Source organism: Neovison vison, chromosome 2 (genome assembly GCF_020171115.1).
Source record: "Neovison vison isolate M4711 chromosome 2, ASM_NN_V1, whole genome shotgun sequence".
In the NCBI taxonomy this organism is placed as follows: Eukaryota; Metazoa; Chordata; class Mammalia; order Carnivora; family Mustelidae; genus Neogale; species Neogale vison.
The window spans coordinates 15,689,725-15,708,301 of record NC_058092.1 but is presented as its reverse complement, the minus strand read 5'-3'; the positions used below and the strand labels follow the sequence as shown (position 1 = coordinate 15,708,301).

General features: G+C 59.1%; 1 protein-coding gene across 14 annotated transcripts in view; it reads left to right on the top strand.

Annotated features, from left to right (window-relative positions):
• The window catches only part of LOC122899542 (RAP1 GTPase activating protein), a 65,071-nt gene extending 48,371 nt beyond the window's left edge, over nucleotides 1-16,700 (top strand). For 3 of the 14 annotated variants that reach the window (XM_044237372.1, XM_044237373.1, XM_044237369.1), the window contains 18 exons: nucleotides 40-143; nucleotides 425-503; nucleotides 883-936; nucleotides 2,027-2,110; nucleotides 2,350-2,450; nucleotides 2,584-2,713; nucleotides 3,775-3,930; nucleotides 4,322-4,393; nucleotides 4,999-5,085; nucleotides 5,525-5,662; nucleotides 7,558-7,689; nucleotides 9,561-9,638; nucleotides 10,608-10,717; nucleotides 11,638-11,793; nucleotides 13,330-13,453; nucleotides 14,359-14,461; nucleotides 14,831-14,934; nucleotides 15,673-16,700. In XM_044237372.1, coding sequence (XP_044093307.1) covers nucleotides 40-143; nucleotides 425-503; nucleotides 883-936; nucleotides 2,027-2,110; nucleotides 2,350-2,450; nucleotides 2,584-2,713; nucleotides 3,775-3,930; nucleotides 4,322-4,393; nucleotides 4,999-5,085; nucleotides 5,525-5,662; nucleotides 7,558-7,689; nucleotides 9,561-9,638; nucleotides 10,608-10,717; nucleotides 11,638-11,793; nucleotides 13,330-13,453; nucleotides 14,359-14,461; nucleotides 14,831-14,934; nucleotides 15,673-16,035 — 2,175 coding nt within the window. In that variant the 3' untranslated portion in view covers nucleotides 16,036-16,700. Of the gene's footprint in view, nucleotides 1-39; nucleotides 144-424; nucleotides 504-882; nucleotides 937-2,026; nucleotides 2,111-2,349; nucleotides 2,451-2,583; nucleotides 2,714-3,774; nucleotides 3,931-4,321; nucleotides 4,394-4,998; nucleotides 5,086-5,524; nucleotides 5,663-7,557; nucleotides 7,690-9,560; nucleotides 9,639-10,607; nucleotides 10,718-11,637; nucleotides 11,794-13,329; nucleotides 13,454-14,358; nucleotides 14,462-14,799; nucleotides 14,935-15,211; nucleotides 15,254-15,672 lie in introns of all 14 variants that reach the window. The other 11 variants (XM_044237380.1, XM_044237370.1, XM_044237381.1 and 8 more) reach the window with 8 other exon arrangements.
• The last annotated feature ends 1,877 nt before the right edge of the window (nucleotides 16,701-18,577 follow it).

Genomic DNA, 18,577 nt, shown 5'->3' with positions numbered 1-18,577 from the left:
AGCTCTACCCTCTCTCCCGGCCCCCGCCTCCCACCACAGGAGCATTTCAATTACTACTCACTGGACACTGCCCTGGGCCACCTTGTCTTCTCGCTGAAGTATGACGTCATTGGGGACCAGGAGCATCTCCGGCTACTGCTCAGGTGAGGGTGGGCCAAGGGGACCCGGCGACAGCAGGAAGAGCTGAGGCCTTACAGCCTAGAAGCCCATCTCATTGTTCCCACTCTTCTCATCAAGGCCCAGTGAGGCCAGGGAGCTGCCTGAGTTTGTTCTGCAAACTAGCCCCCGAGCCAGGCCAGACCCCATCATCACCTCCGGTCCTCCCTCTCCCTGGGATATATCCCCTCCGGGCTGACTGTGCAGAGGGGCTCCTCCATCTCTCTCTCCGCGGCCTCGCCCCTCAGTGTGGGCTTTCTCCTCCCAGGACCAAGTGCCGGACACACCATGACGTCATCCCCATCTCCTGCCTCACCGAGTTCCCCAATGTGGTCCAGATGGCAAAGGTGAGGCCTGTTTGGGCACCCCAAGGGGGCACATGGCCAGGTGCAGCTTTGCCAGTGCACACTGTCCTCTTGAGCCCCAGGTCTCAGTCCTGCCTGCTGCAGCCCTGCCTCCGAGGTCCCACCTGTGTCCCATGACGCTGGCATGTGGCTCTGTGGTTTGGGCGCCTGTCCCTGGTCCGTGTGCTTTTCGGTCACTTTAGAGCACCTTCGGATACAGGGACCCCGGTTCTCTTCGCCCCATCCTGAGCAGCAATGAGCCCCCAGTCTGGATGCAGACTCGGCTGCTCCCTCTCTGTTCGGCCGCTGTCCTTCCCAGATGGTGGCCCGGGAGGCCCAAGGCCCAGAGCCCCTCCCCCCAGACCCTTCCTTCTCCCTGCAGCTGGTGTGTGAAGATGTGAACGTGGACCGGTTTTACCCTGTGCTCTACCCCAAGGTACGGCTGTATCTGGGCCCCGCTCACTGGGCTGGGTGGCTAACTAGGGAACTGAGCACTTATGGGGCACCTGTTGTGTGCAGGGTAGTCCTCCCCAGGTTCTCTCATTGAATCCACACAACTGTGCAAAGTCTGCTTTTGCAGGACAGGAAGCAGAGGCCCAGAGTGGCCCAGTGCCTTATCTGGCGATGCCCAGCAGATGAAGGGGGCCTGCCTTTAACCTTAGTGTTGTCCGCCCTGGAGGCAAGCCTCACATCCTGGAACTCTCAATGCCATTTGGGGCCCCTCCCAAGGGCAGTCACTGCTCCTGAGCCAGGGGATTCCGATGGCCTTGCCTTTTGACCCAAGGGGACACGGGGAGAGGGAATAACACAGGCGCCTTCACAAATGCTGCCCCACCAAGAGCGGCTATGCTCCCCGCTCTGGCACTGGCTTTGAGGCCCTGTGGCCACTTGGGGTAAAGATTGGGCTTGTCTATAGTGAGACAGGGGTGCTTCCTGGAAGAGGTGACCCTGAAAGACATGTCAGCCCTCGTGGCTCTGACTGAGTTCTGGAACGGGATGAGGACCCTGAGGGGTGCTGTGGTCCAGGAAAGTTCCCCCAAAGGAAGGGGCCTCAGAAATCAAATGTTACCTCTCAGGTACAAAAGAGGCAACGGAGACCCAAGGTGAGGGGAACATCTCAAGGCTCCACAGCAAGCTGGTGGGACTAGTCTCATTCTAGAACGAGGCTGTGGGTTTACAAAGGAGACAAGGACAAAGTTGGGTATTACAGAGTGGACTCGGGTGGGGGCCTGTGGGCAAGACTCCAGAGCAGTGAGCTTAAGCTTTGGTCGTGAGTTCGAGTCCTAGCTCTGCCACTTGCAAGCGGCTTACCTTAGGCAAATCACAAGTTCCTTAACCTCTCTGAACCTTGGTTTCTTTGTCTGTGAAATGGGGACAGCAGCAGCGTCTCCCTCATGGGCTGGTCATGAAGGTTCAGTGAGAGGACCCGGGGAGAGTACCGGGCCCCACGCTCGGCATGGAGTCAGAGGGGGACGTGGGGGCAGGTTGGAAAAGCGGCCATCTCACCCCCGGCCCTCTCCCCGCAGGCTTCCCGGCTCATTGTCACCTTTGACGAGCACGTTATCAGCAATAACTTCAAGTTTGGAGTCATTTATCAGAAGCTTGGGCAGGTGCGCTCACCTCCTCCTCCAGGCTTCCCCACCCTGCTGGCCGTGGACCTGGGGCCTCAGACCTTTGCCAGCGAGGCCGCCTGCCCAGGGACTGTGCTTTCCAGGAGCTCAGGGGCAGGGCGGAGGGAGGGGACACGGAGGTCCTCCTCCCAGCCTGCTCTAGGTGGGAGTTGGAAGCTGGGGGCAGCCGCAACTCAGGAGTGTGAGCTCGGTGACCTCTGCCCTCCCCGTGTCCCCAGACCTCTGAGGAAGAGCTCTTCAGCACCAATGAGGAAAGCCCCGCCTTCGTGGAGTTTCTCGAATTTCTGGGCCAGAAGGTCAAACTGCAGGACTTTAAAGGGTGAGCATTAGGTGGGAAGAGCATCGCTTATATGGGACCCATGCCCTGGGGCAGGGAGGGAGCCCCTGTCTTGGCCCGTTGGAGGCCTGGCTGGGACTGGAGACTGAGCCGTGGCCTGGGGGGCCTGGGGCAGGTTCCGAGGAGGCCTGGACGTGACCCACGGGCAGACGGGGACCGAGTCTGTGTACTGCAACTTCCGCAACAAGGAGATCATGTTTCACGTGTCCACCAAGCTACCCTACACAGAAGGGGACGCCCAGCAGGTAGCCTGGGCACCCACCCACCTGCTTCCCACCTGTCCCCCTGTCCCCCCATCCACCTGTCTGTTCAGTGTTCACCACACCAGGCTCAGGGGCCTTGGGGTATAGACATGGAAATGATCCCTTCCCCCGACTTGTGGGCCCTAGTGAGGGCAAGGTGACACACTGCTGTAGTGTTGGGAAAGCCTGTTTCCACATCCACGCCGTGCGGATGGTAATGGCACTGACCTCACAGGTGAGCGTTCAGGAGGGAATGCATACCATGCCGCTAGAACAGTATCTGGTACATGACAAGAGCTCAATAAATGGGAGTTAGTGTTTTTACAGGCAAGGAGAGGCATTGTGGGGTCACATGGGGTTACTTAAACTTGGCAGAGGTAGGAGTCAAGAAAAGCTTTTAAGATAAAATGATCTCTAGGCCACAGAGGAGCTGGGAGAAGGAGGGGGAATATTCCAGGTGGAGAAAATGGCTTCCATGTCCTCCAGAGGCCTGGAGGCGAGGAAGTGCAGGGCGTAGTCTGGGAGCTGAACTCCGAAATTTGTCACCTGTCCCAAGCTCCCTGCAGGGCGGTCCGCTTGACCTGATGCCACCACCCCAGGGAGATAAAAGGGTAGTGTGAGAAAAATGGAAGTATTTCTGTTTAGTATCTTTCAAGTTTCTTCTGAGAGGATCCTGTGTTCATCTCAGCACCAGGAATGTATACTCTGAGTGGAACCTGTTTGCTCATGAGGGGTTGTGTTTGGGGTACTGAGACAGGAGGGCTGTGAGGTAGAGCCTGGGGCCCAGGAGCCCTGGGCTGGGGTCCTCTCACTCACCGCGGGGCCTCCTGAGCCCCTTCTCTGTCAGTCTCCGTTTCCTCATCAGTCACAGGATTCCAAGCAAACTAAAATAATTTGAAGCCAAGTTCCTCCTGACATTTTTGGGGGAGAGAAGCGACTCCTCAGACGTACCCTCTGCCTACCCCAAACCCTCCGGCCGACCTGCGGGCACCCTCCCCACCCTCCCCTGCGCCCGGCGAGCCCCTCTCTAGCCAGGTGGTCAAGGCCTGTGGCCCTGTGCTCAGTTGCAGCGGAAGCGGCACATCGGGAACGACATTGTCGCTGTCGTCTTCCAGGACGAGAACACACCCTTTGTGCCTGACATGATTGCATCCAACTTTCTACATGCCTATGTGGTGGTACAGGCCGAGGGCGGGGGGCCGGATGGCCCGCTCTACAAGGTGGGTGATGACGCCAATAAGCGCAGCCCCAGGCCCAGCCCCGCCCGGAGTCACTGAGACGGTCCAGGGGGCTCTGAGTCCCCCTCTTGCTCTGTTGATGAAGGAGTCCCAGCCTGCCCTCTCTCCCTCCCCCAGGTTATCCCCCTCCACGGAGCTGGTTACCCTTCTCCACCCTTTAATCTCCCTGGCCTTCCCTATCCTCATGACCCCATGACCTCAACCTCTTCTCACCACTCAGATTCAGGACCAAGGATGGAGGAGCTGAAATCCTGGGGTTCACTGGCCCAATCAGCAGTTACTGAACCTTCCCCAGCAAGGGGCAGGCCTGGGATGAATTAGGGGTCTCTGGCTGGGGTGTGGACTCCACAGCAACTGCTGCTCTCCCTTCCAGGTCTCTGTCACTGCTAGAGATGACGTGCCCTTCTTTGGGCCCCCCCTCCCGGACCCTGCTGTGTTCAGGAAGGTGAGGGGCAGCCCCCAGCCCCCGTCATGGAGAGAGCAGGACGAGATGGGTGGGGACTGAAGGGGGCACACCTTCTGCTATAAGTGGTCCTGAAGCCCCACCGTGTGCCAGGCCAGCTGGGCCCCCCTAACCATGTAACTGGGGCCGGGCTTCTCGTTCAAAGTGATCTTCACTTACAAAGCCACAGAACAAAGTTCACCATTGTTTTAGATTTCTCATGGGAGACTCTGTGGCCTTTCGTAATAGCTATTATCTTTTTGGCAATTAACAGTCTTCTTTCTTCTAAAATGTCTGGGAAGGGGGCACACGTTACTCTTACCTGTCGGGCCCTGGCTTCACTTCTCCCCCAGACTGAGGCATTGGAGTGCCAGCCAGCTCCTTACCACTGTGAAGTTTCCTCTCCCGAGGGGTGGGCGACCATGAAGGGCACAGGGGTCCCTCACAGGTACCGAGGCCAAGGAGCGCCCTTCGGGAGTGAAGAGAACGACCCCAGGGCCGCAGCAAGGCACAGCTCAGGGACTCCAGCCCCTGAGTCACTGGGGTCCAGCCCCTTGCCTCTGTGTTCATCTGAGCACCTTTCTCCTCTCCACACTGGGGGCTCCCAGGGGCCCGAGTTCCAGGAATTTCTGCTGACAAAGCTGATCAATGCTGAATATGCCTGCTACAAGGCAGAGAAGTTTGCCAAACTGGAGGTGAGGTTGGGCTGTTGGGCTGAGCCCCTCCCCCTAACCTGGGATGTCAGCCCGGCCCCTGGGGAGGGAAATGCCACCTTCAGACTTTGGCCTGAGGGAGAGCTGTCTGGGGTGGGGGCGGATTTACACGTGAGCAGGGCTAGGGTCAGGGGAGAGGGAGTAGGGAATTTCTAGGAATATGTGAGGAATGTCCCAGGAGGCGCCCGCAGGTGGGCGGCTGGCACAGAGGACACCGTGCGGGAGGGGGAAAACTGGGGTTCGGGACGGGAGGAGCCCTGGGGGCTGCCGGAGCTGCGGAGGGGCCCAGGGGGAAGACAGCGTAGGCTCCCAGAACCCAGGCTCACCCCCTACTCACTCGGAGAAGGCGGACGGGATTCTAACTGTGGAACGAAGGGCCGATCACTGCGCTCTCTCCTGACGGCCCCCACCTGGCCCACAGGAGCGGACACGCGCCGCCCTCCTGGAGACGCTCTATGAGGAACTGCACATCCACAGCCAGTCCATGATGGGCCTGGGCGGTGACGAGGACAAGATGGAGAACGGTAGCGGCGGAGGGGGCTTCTTCGAGTCTTTTAAGGTGAAGAGCCAGGGTCTACCTGGAGCGGAGGGGCGGGGGCGTGTCCAGGGTGGAGTCAGGGGCGGGGTTACGGGCGAGGCGTGGGGGTGTGGCCGGAGGCGGGCTCGCAGTGGGGTGGGGTCGGGGGTGGGGTTATGAGCAAGGCGTGGGGGTGTGGCCAGAGGCGGGCTCACGTGGGGGGGTGGAGGCGAGGGGGTGGGGTCAGGGGCGGGGTTAATAAACAGGCGTGAGATGAGTTGGGAGCTAGGTGGCAAGTTACCTGGGTGGAGTCTGGATAATAGCGAGCTTCAGGGGGGTACCTAGGTTTCAGGGTGGGGCTCTAACTTGGGAGGAGAGTTAATGATTGGAGGCGGAGCCTAGACTTGGGGGTGGAGTCTACCGAGGAGTTCTGCGATGGTGGAGCCTTCTGGGTGGCAACCAGGTGCCTCTGGTGGTGGCCGCCAGGTCAGCAAGCAGAAAAGGGAGGAGGAGGTGTCTGTTCTCAGAGGGAAAGTCTGAGGTGCAGTGTGACCTGAGTGGCCATAGGAGAGGGACCTGGCCTGTGTGACCCTGTGACCTGGCTGTCTCTGGTTTGGTGAAGTCCTGGGTTTATTTCCAGTTCTACCACTCAGGGCTTGAGCATCCTCTGAGCCTCAGTTTCTTTCTTTTGTTTTATTAAGTTTTATTTAAATAATCTCTACACTCAATATGGGGCTCAAACTTATGGCCCCGTGATCAAAAGTTGCATGGTCTTCCCATTGAGCCGTTTCTTTATCTACTGGGTAGGGCGGTGGCAGTTTACCTCCTATAACTGTTGAAAATTATTTGTGAAGGAGTTATATTTGTGCGATATAAGTTCAAAAGCAAAATGCAAAACCCTGCCCGTCTCCCTCAGCAGTTGCTGTCCAAAGTAAGAGGTAGAGGAGCAGGGAGCTCCTCTTTCCCCCTCAGGTTCTGGACTCCCCCCGCAGCTGCAGGTGCCCAGGCGGTGGCTTCCTTGCCACTTTCTCCTTCATTCACGGGAGGCAGGCTGGTGGGGCACCTGGAGGTGCGTCACCTCAGGTGAGGTGTGCCTCACCCTCAGCCCAGGGCAGGCAGCAAAGCTATGGGTTTGCATAAGGGGATTGGTCCAGCTGCCCCGGCCTGCCCTGGACTTGGGTGAGCAGACTGTCTTTGAGAAAGGAGCCAAAGGAGAGCCGTGCCTGTGCCCACTGGAGACAGGGAATCGGGGGGTGGTGAAAATGGCTCTGGGGTCACTTGAGTGTGATGGGGGTTGGTGGCCTCACATTTCTGGTAGGTGCTGGACAGTAGACCTGGATTAAGTCAAAGAATTTCTCAGAGGTAGCAGAACCCACAGTTAAGGTTGTGTGATTTGGAATATGGGTTCTAGGCTTATTTCGTCTATGTAAAATCGACATGGTAACAGTGCCTACCTCATAGGGTGGATTGACTGAGTGAACGTAAAGTGCCCGGCCCCATAGGAAACATTCAGTACAGATTGGCCGAGAAAAGCAAGGAAGGCGAGAGGGAGGAAAGAAAAGAAAGTAGGAGAGAAAGACCTACAGGACCCTAAGAGCAGAAAACTGAGGTTTCTGGAGGGTTCTCTGTACACACTCTGGTCTTGCCCCAGCAACCTCTGCAATCCTTAACAACAGCCATGTGAGAGTCTAGGAGGCACAGAGAGGTGCAGTGACTGGTCCAACATCACCCAGCAAGCTGATGGCAGAGCCAAGGCCCGAACTACCCTTAGGCGACATGTGGGCTTGCTTCTCCTATGGCCTCCCAGGCAGAGACTTCCTCGGGTTACCTGGAGTGGCACTGGTGGCGAGGGACCAGATGCCTGGGCTCCTAGGTTTCCTGGGGGGAGAGGGGACCTCAAAGTCTGTGCCTCCTCCACTCCCACCCCACCTTCACAGCGGGCCATCCGAAGCCGCAGCCAGTCCATGGATGCCATGGGACTAAGCAACAAGAAGCCCAACACCGTGTCCACCAGCCACAGCGGGAGCTTTGCCCCCAACAACCCCGACCTGGCCAAGGCAGCTGGAATAGTGAGTGCCCTCCCCCGGCAGGTCTCAGCTCTCCCCCGCCTCTGGGGCCTGCCCTGCACCACCCCCATTGCCCCGCTGAGTGCCCATCCTGGGTTCTAGACTGAGTCCAGCCACTGCTCCCCATGGGGGGTCCAATGTCCAGGCCACGACAGTGGGGTGCTGAGAGCCTGCAGCCCCCTTCCAGCTCCTCAGCCCATCCCCCCTCCTGGTCCCTTATTCAGGTGACTTTCTGCGGGTCTGCTCTGGGTCTAGCTCTGTATGACTTTCCTTACTGAGCACGTACTGTCTATCATGTGCTGGGAATGGGGCTGCTTTGTGGGCACCTACTGTCAAGCCTTGGGTTGCTGGGAGCACTATTGTGTGTCAGGACTTGGATTTCTGTGTGAGCGCCTGCCGTGTGCCTGGCCCTGAGATGCTGGTGGGAACTTACTGTGTGTCAGGACTTGGGCTGCTCTGCGAGCTCCTGTTGTGTCAGGACCCGGTTGCTGTGTGGACGTGTACTGTGTGAGCTACTACCGTGGGCCTGAGCCTGAGTGTCTGTGAGTACTTACTGTGTGTCCGTTCCTGGGCGGCTGTGTGGGCATCAGCTCTGTAAGTGTCCACTGGATGCCCGTCCCTGGGCTCTTGTGTGAGAACCTACTATGCATCAGGAGACGGGCTCCTGACTCCTGACCGAGCACACGGTCCATGCTAAGCCCTGGAGACGGGGGACATTTCGCTGCGTGCCAGGAAGCGAGCTGTGGTGTGAGCGTGTTCTCTGTGAGCCCCTTCTTCTGCGCGCCTGGCCCTGGGCTGCCATGTGAGCACCTACTGTGTGTCGGGGCCTCTCTGGTTGTGGCTGCCTCTCGTGTCAAGAACTGGCTTCTTTGCGAGCGTCTCCCGAGCGAGCACCTCCTGTGTGATTACTTCCCGTCTGCCATCCTCTGCGGGACTCTGCCGCTAAGACTGGGGGGTGTGCTGGGCACACGGGGTGGATGAGGCCTTCAGCTCTGGGCCCATCTGCTTTCCACCACCCAGCGTCCGCCCCGGCATGGCACCTGCCACTCTGCTCCTCCCCGTCCTGCCATCTTTCTTCCATCCATCTGTCCGGCTGTCCTTTTGTCTTTCATTGACTGCATGCCGCATGCCAGGCCCTGTGCTCCATGCTGTGAGGCTGTGTCATGTGGCAGGAGGTATCCCCCCCACCCCATCCCCTAGCCACCCCTGTCCCATGGTCTGGCCTGGCCCGGAGGGGGGCAAGGCAGGGCCTCTGCTGGCCTGCAGTCACCAAGCCTACTGTCCCAGGAGAAGCAGGCTCACCCCCTCCCTTCCCGCCAAGTGGCCCAGCCTCCTGTGGGTGCTGTCAAGGGGCCCCGGGGCCGGGCCAGGCCAACAGCACCCACCAGGGCAGTAACCAGACCCATTTCTGTTTTTGTTTTTGTACATCTCTCTCTTCTGTTCTTACTCCTTTTCCTTCTGCGTCTGTATTGTCCCTCTCCCTCCCTACTGCCCCCACCCCCCACGGACACCTGTCTCTTCCCTCCTCCCGCCCCCGCCCACACTGTTCTCTCCCTGCTTTCTCCTTCCCGCCTCCCTGTTTTTCCTGGCTCTGTCTGTCTGCGTTTCTCTCCATGACCCCGTTTGTGCTCCCCAACCTGTGTCTGTCTGCGTCCCTGTCTTTGGGCCCATCTCTCTCCTCCATCCACTGTCCTACCCCTTCCTGGCCGTGTTGTCTTTGTCAACCCACTGCCTCACTGTCGACTCTGTTTCTCTCTGTCCGTCTGTCCTTCCCCCCTTTCCCTGTCTCGCCTCTCCCACCCCTTCTATCTCTCTGTGTGTCTCTCTCCACGTCTGTCTGTTTCTCTCTGGCCCTGCCCTCTGCCGCTTGCCAGTCATTGCTTATTCCCGGGAAAAGCGCGAGTAGATTCGGACGCCGGGGCAGTGCCATAGGCATAGGAACCGTGGAAGAGGTTGTCGTCCGCGGGGCCGCCGGCTCTGGAGGCTGCCTGCACGTGCTGTTCTCTGCTCGCTCTCAGGACGGAGGCCATATTGGGGACGTTGCCCCCCATCTTCCCTTGGGCCGGGCCCGGGGCTGTGCAGGGTGGAGTGCCGGCAGCTCGGGCTCGGAGGCCTCATACCTGGGCCCGAGCCTGTGTACCCCTCCCCCCAAGCCCTCACTAGGGGCTTCTGGCCCTGCCCTGGCCCTTGGGACCCTGGCCGAGTCCCTGCCAAGATCTGGTACCCAAAGACCCTATGCCCAGCTGCACGTCCCCCAATATCGCCAGTTCTGCATGGAACGCCATCCCTCTCCTTTGCCCTGATTCCCGCCCCCCCCCCCCCACCACCGCACCATGAACCGGCCTGGGGATTCCTGCCACTCCATGCCTCCCTGGGGCCCACCTTCCTGCCTCCTCAGAGAAGCTGGGGTCTGCCTCTGGCGCTGGGGCCTAGCGTGCTGAGTAACCACGGGAGGGAGGGTGTCTTTCAACCACAGGGCGAGTATCTCCTCCAGCCAGTTTGGAGGTTCCAAGGTGGGGCGGGGGCTTGTGCTGCAATGTCCACCCTCTCCCCGTGGCCCTGAGCCGCCTCCAGGTCCCAAGACAACGTGGGCCAGGGGCCTGGGAGTCATGCTGAGGTCTCAGTCTCTTCCCATCCCGGCCCAGAGTGGCAGCCCAGCCTCCTCGGGTTCCTGCCCTTCTCCTGGACTGAGATTCTAAACCCCATGCTACTGTGTGCTCTTGGGGGGCCCTGGCCCTCACCAGGCCTGTTTCCCTGTCTGTGAACTTGGAGGGCTATCTCTGGAGATGGAGATTTCTCTCGTTCTTTCTTGCTCCATTGCCTCTGCTTCAGGGCCTGGGGCAGCAGGGCCCCAGGTGGCATGTGGGGGGCAGTGGCTCTCCCAGGACAGGTGGGCACTGAGTTGGGGCCTTTCCCTGCAGTCACTGATCGTCCCTGGAAAGAGCCCCACAAGGAAGAAGTCGGGCCCGTTCGGCTCACGCCGCAGCAGTGCCATCGGAATCGAAAACATCCAGGAGGTGCAGGAGAAAAGGTGGGTGGGCAGGTCCTCTGCCTCCTCCAGCCCTTCCCCTCCTGTGCGGTGGCAGAGTTAGGCAAGCAGGAGGGAGTGCCAACTCCTCTGCCCCCCGTCCCTCTCTGGGCACAGCTATGCAGCCAAGCACTGTGTGCCAGGTCCTTGGGCCAGCTCGTTATCTACCGTGCGATGCCGGCTTTGGTCAGCGGGTCTGCTGGCTCCCCAGCAGGTCACACCTTGCATGGCACCCATGAGAGGGTGCAGGGGCCTGCCCAGGTCACACAGCCAGTGAGAGGTGGAGCTGAGATGGACAGCCTGGCCTGTGGGGGTTGCGGGGCGACACCTGTGTGGGGAGAGTGCAGGTGGCATACCTCAGAAGCAGCAGGACAGCCCCTGGGAAGCAGAGGAGAGGTCCTTACTGTGAATTCTGCCTCTACCACGTTGGGGCTGGGTGACCCTGGAAAAGTCACTGGACCTCTCTGAGCCTCACCGTCCCAATTTGGAAAATGAGGCTAAGAACACAACAGAGCATGGGGCGGCTGTAGAGGTGTGGTGTGGGGCATGTGACACAGGACAGGTGGCCTGGGGCTCAGGAGTGGAGGTGGTACCATCCTCATGGCCACGGGAGCCCGGAAGCCTGTGAAGCCTGGGTTCAGATCTTGACTTTGCCATGGAGCTAGCTGTGCATCACGGGGCAGATTCCTTCCCGTCTCTGGTCTCCAGTTGCCTTCCTCATAACAGGGATAAGGAGGGGAGAACTGAAGGAGTGTCCTATCTTCCGTAAATGTTCCGGCACACCTGCTCCTTTCCTCGGCCAGGCCAGCCACGTTGCTGCAGGGACGGCCTTGGGGTAGGCCCCTGAGGATATAGGCTGTGGGGATGAGGCAGGAGGCACCCGTGACCTCACCACCTGGGCCTCATTCTACCTTTGATGCCAGGCCCGGTGCTGAATCCCCCCACTGCCCCCGTGTGCCCCGCAGGGAGAGTCCCCCCGCCGGCCAGAAGACCCCAGACAGCGGGCACGCCTCACAGGAGCCCAAGTCGGAGAACTCATCCACTCAGAGCTCCCCAGAGATGCCCACGACCAAGAACAGGTTGGGGTTCGGGGCACGCTGAGCCAGGGGGCTTGGACTCACCCTTTCCAGTCTCTGTGTGGGCCTGGGGCTGCCTGTTGGGCACCAGGGCATCAGGGAAGTCTGGGCACTCTCACAGGCCCTCCTTTGACACACACCAACCGAGAGCTTCATTCATGCCAGGCCCCAGGCCAAGCTCCAAATCCAATAGTGAGCTGGGCATGCACAGCCCCTGCCCCATGGAGCTGACACTGCAGAGTAGCGTAACCTGATGAGCTGTTTCTAGCTGGTGACACAAGAAGACAATAAAGCGGGGGAGGCAATGAGGACTTACTGGGGGTGGGGGCAGGTAGTTGGTGCTCAAGAAAGACATCTAGAAATGAGGGAGGCTTCAAGTGAGAGCTGAGTGAGGAGCCAGCCCTGTTAAGACTGGCATGGCAGAGGAAAGAGGGCTCCAGGCAAAAAGCCCAGCAAGTGCAAAGGTCCTGAGGCATGCTTGAAGGATAGAAGAGTGGTGCGGTTGGAGCTGAGTGAGTGAGGGGCTGGGCCCAGGCAGACTTTGTGCTGGGCGATGCTGGGGATGTTAGAGGTGGGCAGGGGCTAGATCCTGACTTTGGAAGCCATATGAGAATTTTGCATTTTACTCTAAGTGGGGCCAAGGAGGACCCTTTGGGATTTTAGTTAAGAGGAGTGATGCTTTCCAAACTGGTTGTGGTTGCCATGCGAAGAGGTGGGGTGGGGAAGAACGGAAGTAGAGGCCACCGCTCTCTCCAGTGCTGTGACTCAGCCTCCTCTGTCCTGGCTGTGGGAGTGTCTAGACTCCCAAACTGTGCTCTCCTGAAGAGTCAGGCCAGTGAACAGAGAAGGAAGAATGCACGACAGGGACAGGGAGAGACAGGGCTTGCAGACCCAGAGTGGGGAGGTCCTTTCCCACCTTGAGAGGAGGAAATCAGGGAGGAGGAGACCCTCAGCTGAGTTTTGAAAAATGAATTTGCTTTTGGAGATTTGAGGGAAGGAGTGAGACTCCAGGAGACACAAAGTCCTGAGCATGGAACAAAACTGAGAGGGTTGAGAGTCGACTATGGAGTTGGAAGGCCTGGGTCCTAACCCCTGTTCTCCCACTTATAGCTGGGTGACCTTGGGCTATGTGCCCACCCTCTCTGAACCTCGGTGTTTCCTTATCTGTAAGATGGGTCTTTTAATGATAACCATGAGATAACTCCAGTAACAGCACTTGAAACAGTGCCTGGCCCAGAGCAAACGTACCCTGGACCAGAGTTTCTCTGTGAATAGTTATTATTATTACTGAATACCTCGCCAAGGAAATTAGACTTTATCTGGGCCGATGGGGAAACACAAGAGGGTTTTGCTCAGGGGAGAGGTGTGCTCAGACCCATGAATTAGGAAGGACAGCCGTGGGGGGCGGCTCTGAGGCCTGGGCAGCTGTCGTGGGGGCCACCGAGGTGCCTGGGTGGCGGCAGGCTGGGCCTCCCAGGGCAGGGACGTGGGGTGCGGGGCCTGGAGCAGACACGGGCTGACAAGGTGCTATCTGCGCAGAGCGGAGACGACAGCCCAGAGGGCGGAAGTGCTGAAGGACTTCTCCCGCTCCTCGTCCAGCGCCAGCAGCTTCGCCAGCGTGGTGGAGGAGACCGAGGGTGGGGACGCGGACGACACAGGCCTGGTGAGAGGCCCAGGGAGCCGTGGTGGGAGGCAGCCCTCTGGTCCCTGTAGATACTTGGGGCAGAAACGTGGTGTGTGGGTGAGATGTGGGTGTGCATCTCAGGGGACTTAGCCCAAAGAACTGATGCAGATGAATGCTCCCTTACTCTGAAGCCTTCCATGGCTCCCCATTGTCACCCCCAGAAAGCCCCATCTCTAAGGGCTCCATTGAGGAGCCGGTCCCTCCCCAGCCTGGTCTGGAACACTCTCCCTGTCTCCTCTTTCCCCCTTTGTCTGACTGACTCCTATTCATCCTTCCCACTGGCCTCCCATCACCTCCTCCTGAAAGCCTTCCCTGATTTTCTAGTCCTAGGATAGGTTGGGAATCCCCCTTTTCATGCTCTCACAGCCCCCCAGGGCTTTGCCTTTAGCGCCCTTGTGTCATTCTTCATTCAGCAAAGCTCTAGCAGCCCCCTCTTCCTTGCCAGGCCCTGCTCCAAGTGCTGCGGATGCAGCAGGGAGCAGGGCAGACCATGGCCCTGCCGGTGGGGCTCAGAGTCTGGAATTCTGCTGGTCTCTTCACAACCTGTCTTGCCTCCTAGACCTCACTGTCTGAGGGCAGGGACCCTGCCTGCTTTCTCTCACCCGCTTGGCCCAGGATAAACCTCAGAATGTTTGCTGAATGAATGAATGGGAGTGTGTGGTGTATCCCCCCCACCGCCCCGCCCCCCGCCCCCCCCCCCCCCCCCCCCCGTCCTCCAGTGGTCTCGCTGGGGCAGATGTTGCTGGGTCCCCATCCTCTTTGCAGGGGGGCGAGGGTGAGGGGTTCTGGATTGCAAACAGAGGAGGCCGGGAGATGGGCCCGGGTGCCCGGCCAGCCCCTGGAGAAGAGCTGACCTCCCTCTTTCTCTCTTCCCCCATCCCCAGGAGAGCGTCTCATCTTCAGGGACGCCTCACAAACGGGACTCCTTCATCTACAGCACGTGGCTGGAGGATAGCGTCAGCACCACGAGTGGGGGCAGCTCTCCAGGTACCAGGCCACAGGCAGCTTCCCCTGCCAAGCCCCCCTTGTGGCAGGAGGGGGACAGGGAGAGCCACGAAGGGCGGAGACCATGCCTCCCGCCCCAGGCGGTGGGTGTGTGCCGGGCCTGGGCCCCACCCCCCCACAGCGGGGACAGCGGTTGGGTCATTATCTCACCAAGAAGGCTACTGCCTTCAGGAGGTCTCTTGGGGGATGACGGAGGAGGGGTCAGGAAGGGAGGAGAGGGGGGTTCCCTGAGGGAGGGACTCGGTGGGGGCGGGGGCGTGGAGCACCGGCGCCTACCGCCCATCCATGCGTCACTCTCCCTGGTGCCTCCCCGCGGCCAGTGAGGTGGCTCCCTCCTGCCCCCCTCCCCAGGCCCCTCACGGTCACCCCATCCCGACGCCGGCAAGTCGGGGGACCCTGCGTGTCCCGAGATCAAGATCCAGCTGGAGGCGTCTGAGCAGCACATATCCCAGCTGGTAGGTGCCGCCGCCCGGGGGCTGTCCGGTGAGAACGCTCCCCCAGGAGGGGGTCTGCTGCTGGGGAAAGGGGACAGGTGTCCAAGGGGACTGGGGGTGGACGCCAGACCAAGAGGTCCCCTGAGGCCAGGAGGGGCTGGGTTCATCTGGCCCCGGGGGCAGCCCGTGTCTTCTGCTTGTCTATGTCTCCTGCCCGGTGTTGTCATCTGTTCTGTGTCTCCTGCCCCGTGTTGTCCTCTGTCCTATCTCCTGCCTCACCGGCACTCTGTCCGCGCAGGGATGTTAGCCAGGCTCCCGTTCTGAAGGTGACACTGAGCAGGTCAGACCCAGTCCTTGGCTCTTGTTTGGTGTGGAGAGGGCGGGAGGGGGCAGGGGTGGGCGGGAAGGGGGCGTGACTCCTCCTCGTTCCTCTGCCCCTCTACCGTCTATGGACCTGGATTGGAACCCTCTGCCCCTCAGGGGTTGGGCGGGACTCTGGAGGTGACTGGCCCCTGTCTGAGACTTGGTTTCCTTATCTGTGTAGTGGGTCCAATAGCTGCTGCCTCACCTCCAGCCACCAGTTGCTGGGAGGATTTGGTGGGAGCCTGCGAGGGACTTGGGAATTGCTGGGAGGAGAGGGCCTGGGGGATTCCCAGTGGGACCGAAAGACCCGGAGATAGAGCCTGGGACCGCAGGGGTGGGCCCCTCCCACTTCTCTCTCCTTGCTTCATGGCGTGTTCATCTCCCTTGACCCTGCAGATGACGCGGCAGAAGCACAAGGTGAAGATGCTGTGTCAAGTCCAGGTGGCTAGGCCCTCTGCCCCCAAGGCCAGCACCAGCCTGTGGGCTGTCCCCTGCCCCCACCTTGGCCACCCGTCTGGGCTGTCTCTGCAGGGCGGAGCCATCCAGACCTGGGAGGGGGAAGCTGCTGGCATCATTCCAACCCCCGAGGCTGGGGCAGGCCGTGATCAGTTGAAGCAGGACCCCAGGCCTGGCTTGCCCCCACCCCAGGCCCTTCATCACACCTGGGTCCCCCTCTGGACTCATGGGGAACAGGGTGGGAGGGGAGGACTGACCTATCTCCGTGCATACGCAGCCTACTGTGGAGGCAGTGGGATGTGAAATCTGGGGGAATGAGCGCTGGGCTGGGAGTCCTGAGTCCTGGCTTCCAATTTTGGTTCTGCTGTGTGACTTTGGGCAAGTCCCCGTCCCTCTCTGTGTACCTCTACTGCAAATGGACAAGATTATTTCAGAGGTCATTGAAGACTGTGATTCCATGCACCTGCCCCAGAATGGGGGCTATCCTCCTAGGGGCCCCCATCACCCTACCTTGCTTCTTGGGTTCCCTGGGACCCCAGGTGGGCTGAAGGGCTGGGAGCTGGCTATGCCCATTGCCCCTCCTGGACCCTGGAGCTCTACCACAGGTCCTGTCCACTGCCTCCACCTGACAGACAAGTGTCCCCTTGAGGGGGAGGGGGACCCATCTAGCTCCTCAGCCAGCACCCAGCTTAACCCCTGCCATCCCATGCTCTGGGCACCCCAGGTTGAGGGGTCTCAGCTGGCCTAGAGTTATGGGCCTCGCCTTTGCGCCCCCCACCCAACTCCCACGGAGGGGGCAGCCAGGCCCAGCTGCTGTGAGTCCACATCCTTGTGTGTGTCTGTCCACACTTTTTAGGCACCACACCAAAGGCCAGCCTTCCGGCCCCAACACCCATTTTGGAAGCCCCTGTGGCTGTGTGTATGTCAGTAACAGTTGTACAAAATAAATTCTATTTATCGCTATTGTACCCCGGGTCGGGCCTGGCTTTGTGCGAACCAACTGACTCCAGACAGATCTCAGTGGCCCCGACTCCAGAGAGATCTCAGCCTGTCCGTCCCCTTCACCCCACCCTCCAGAGCTGCAGGGGTACCTCCATGGCCAAACTACGGGTTCTGTGTGCTTCCCTCCATCGTGCTGCCCTTCCATCCACCCTGCTCCCTGTCTGCGTAGGGGGGAGGAAGACCACTCTGCGGTCAGGCTGACCTCGGTTTGAGTCCCGGCGCCAAATCTTTCTAGCTGGGGGGCCTTGAGAAACTGGAGCCACAGTTTCCACTTCAGTGAAATGGGAGCGAGAGTATCTGTCCCCAGGGCTTGTGATGGGGGTTCCTCGAGCTGGTGTATAGCAAGCACCTGGCTCACTGTTACACAGTGGGTGCTGGGTGATCCGCTCTCCTTTCAGTCGCTCAGGGAAGCACAAGAATTTCCTCAATATGGCCACCAGGGGGCGCCAAGGGATCGCTTACCGGGACGGCGGTGCTGGGCAGTTACAGTAAGGGTACTGCGTGACCGGGATGTGCACAAACCTGGGGGGCCCAGCCTGGGTGAGGGAGCCGTGGAGCAGACTCCGCAGCAGTGCTCCCGAGCATCCTGGAAAGGCCTAAAAAGGGTCCCTGGGCCAGGGTACCGCAGGTGCAAATGTGGTGGAGCAGAGTGCCTGGAACTGGGAAGGGAGCAAACAGATATATATATAATCTTAAGAACAGATATATATATAATCTTATATATATATATATATAAACAGATATATATATAATCTTATATATATATAATCTTAAGAAAAAGAAAGAAATACAATTTTCATATATATATATTTTTTTGAAAATTGTATTTTCTTTTTCTTAAGATTTTATTTATTTATTTGATAGAGAGAGAGAGATAACAAGTAGGCAGAGGCAGGCATAGAGAGAGGGGGAAGCAGGCTCCCCACTGAGCAGAGAGCCTGATGGGGGGCTCGATCCCAGGACCCTAGAACCATGACCTGAGCCGAAGGCAGAGGCTTAACCCACTGAGCCACCCAGGCACCTCTGAAGACTATTTATTTACTTAGCATTCATGAACGGGGGTAGAGGGGCAGAGGGTAAGGGGAGAGAGAATTTTTTTTTTTTTAAGATTTCATTTATTTATTTGACAGATCACAAGTAGACAGAGAGGCAGGCAGAGAGAGAGAGGAGGAATCAGGCTCCCTTTCTGCTGAGCAGAAAGCCTGCTGTGGGGCTCAATCCCAGGACCCCGGGATTATGGCCCGAGCCGAAGGCAGAGACTTTAACCCACAGAGCCACCCAGGTGCCCCGAGAGAGAGCATCTTTCTTTTTATTTTTTTTTAAGATTTTATTTATTTATTTGACAGAGAGAGATCACAAATAGGCAGAGAGGCAGGCAGAGAGAGAGAGGAGGAAGCAGGCTCCCTGCTGAGCAGGGAGCCGATGCGGGACTCTATCCCAGGACCCTGAGATCATGACCAGAGCCGAAGGCAGCAGCTTAGCCCACTGAGCCACCCAGGCGCCCGAGAGAGAGAGCATCTTAAGCAGATTCTGCACTGAACACAGAGCCCGACCTGGGGCTCCATCTCACGACCCTGAGATCATGACCTGAGCTGAAATCAAGAGGTGGAGGTGGGCGTTCAGCTGACTGAGCCACCCAGGGGCCTGCAAACAGTTCTGAGTGATGGGAAGGTGACAGGTTAAAGATGAGGCCAGAGCCATGTGGCCTTGAATGCCAGACCAAGGGGCCAGGGGTCTGTGCTCAGGGCAGCGGGGAGCCATGGAGGATTTGAAACCAGATTGCCATAGAAGCTGGGGTTGCTGCTGGGCTGGGCAATGTCAGGCAGGGAAGGGAGTGTCGAGT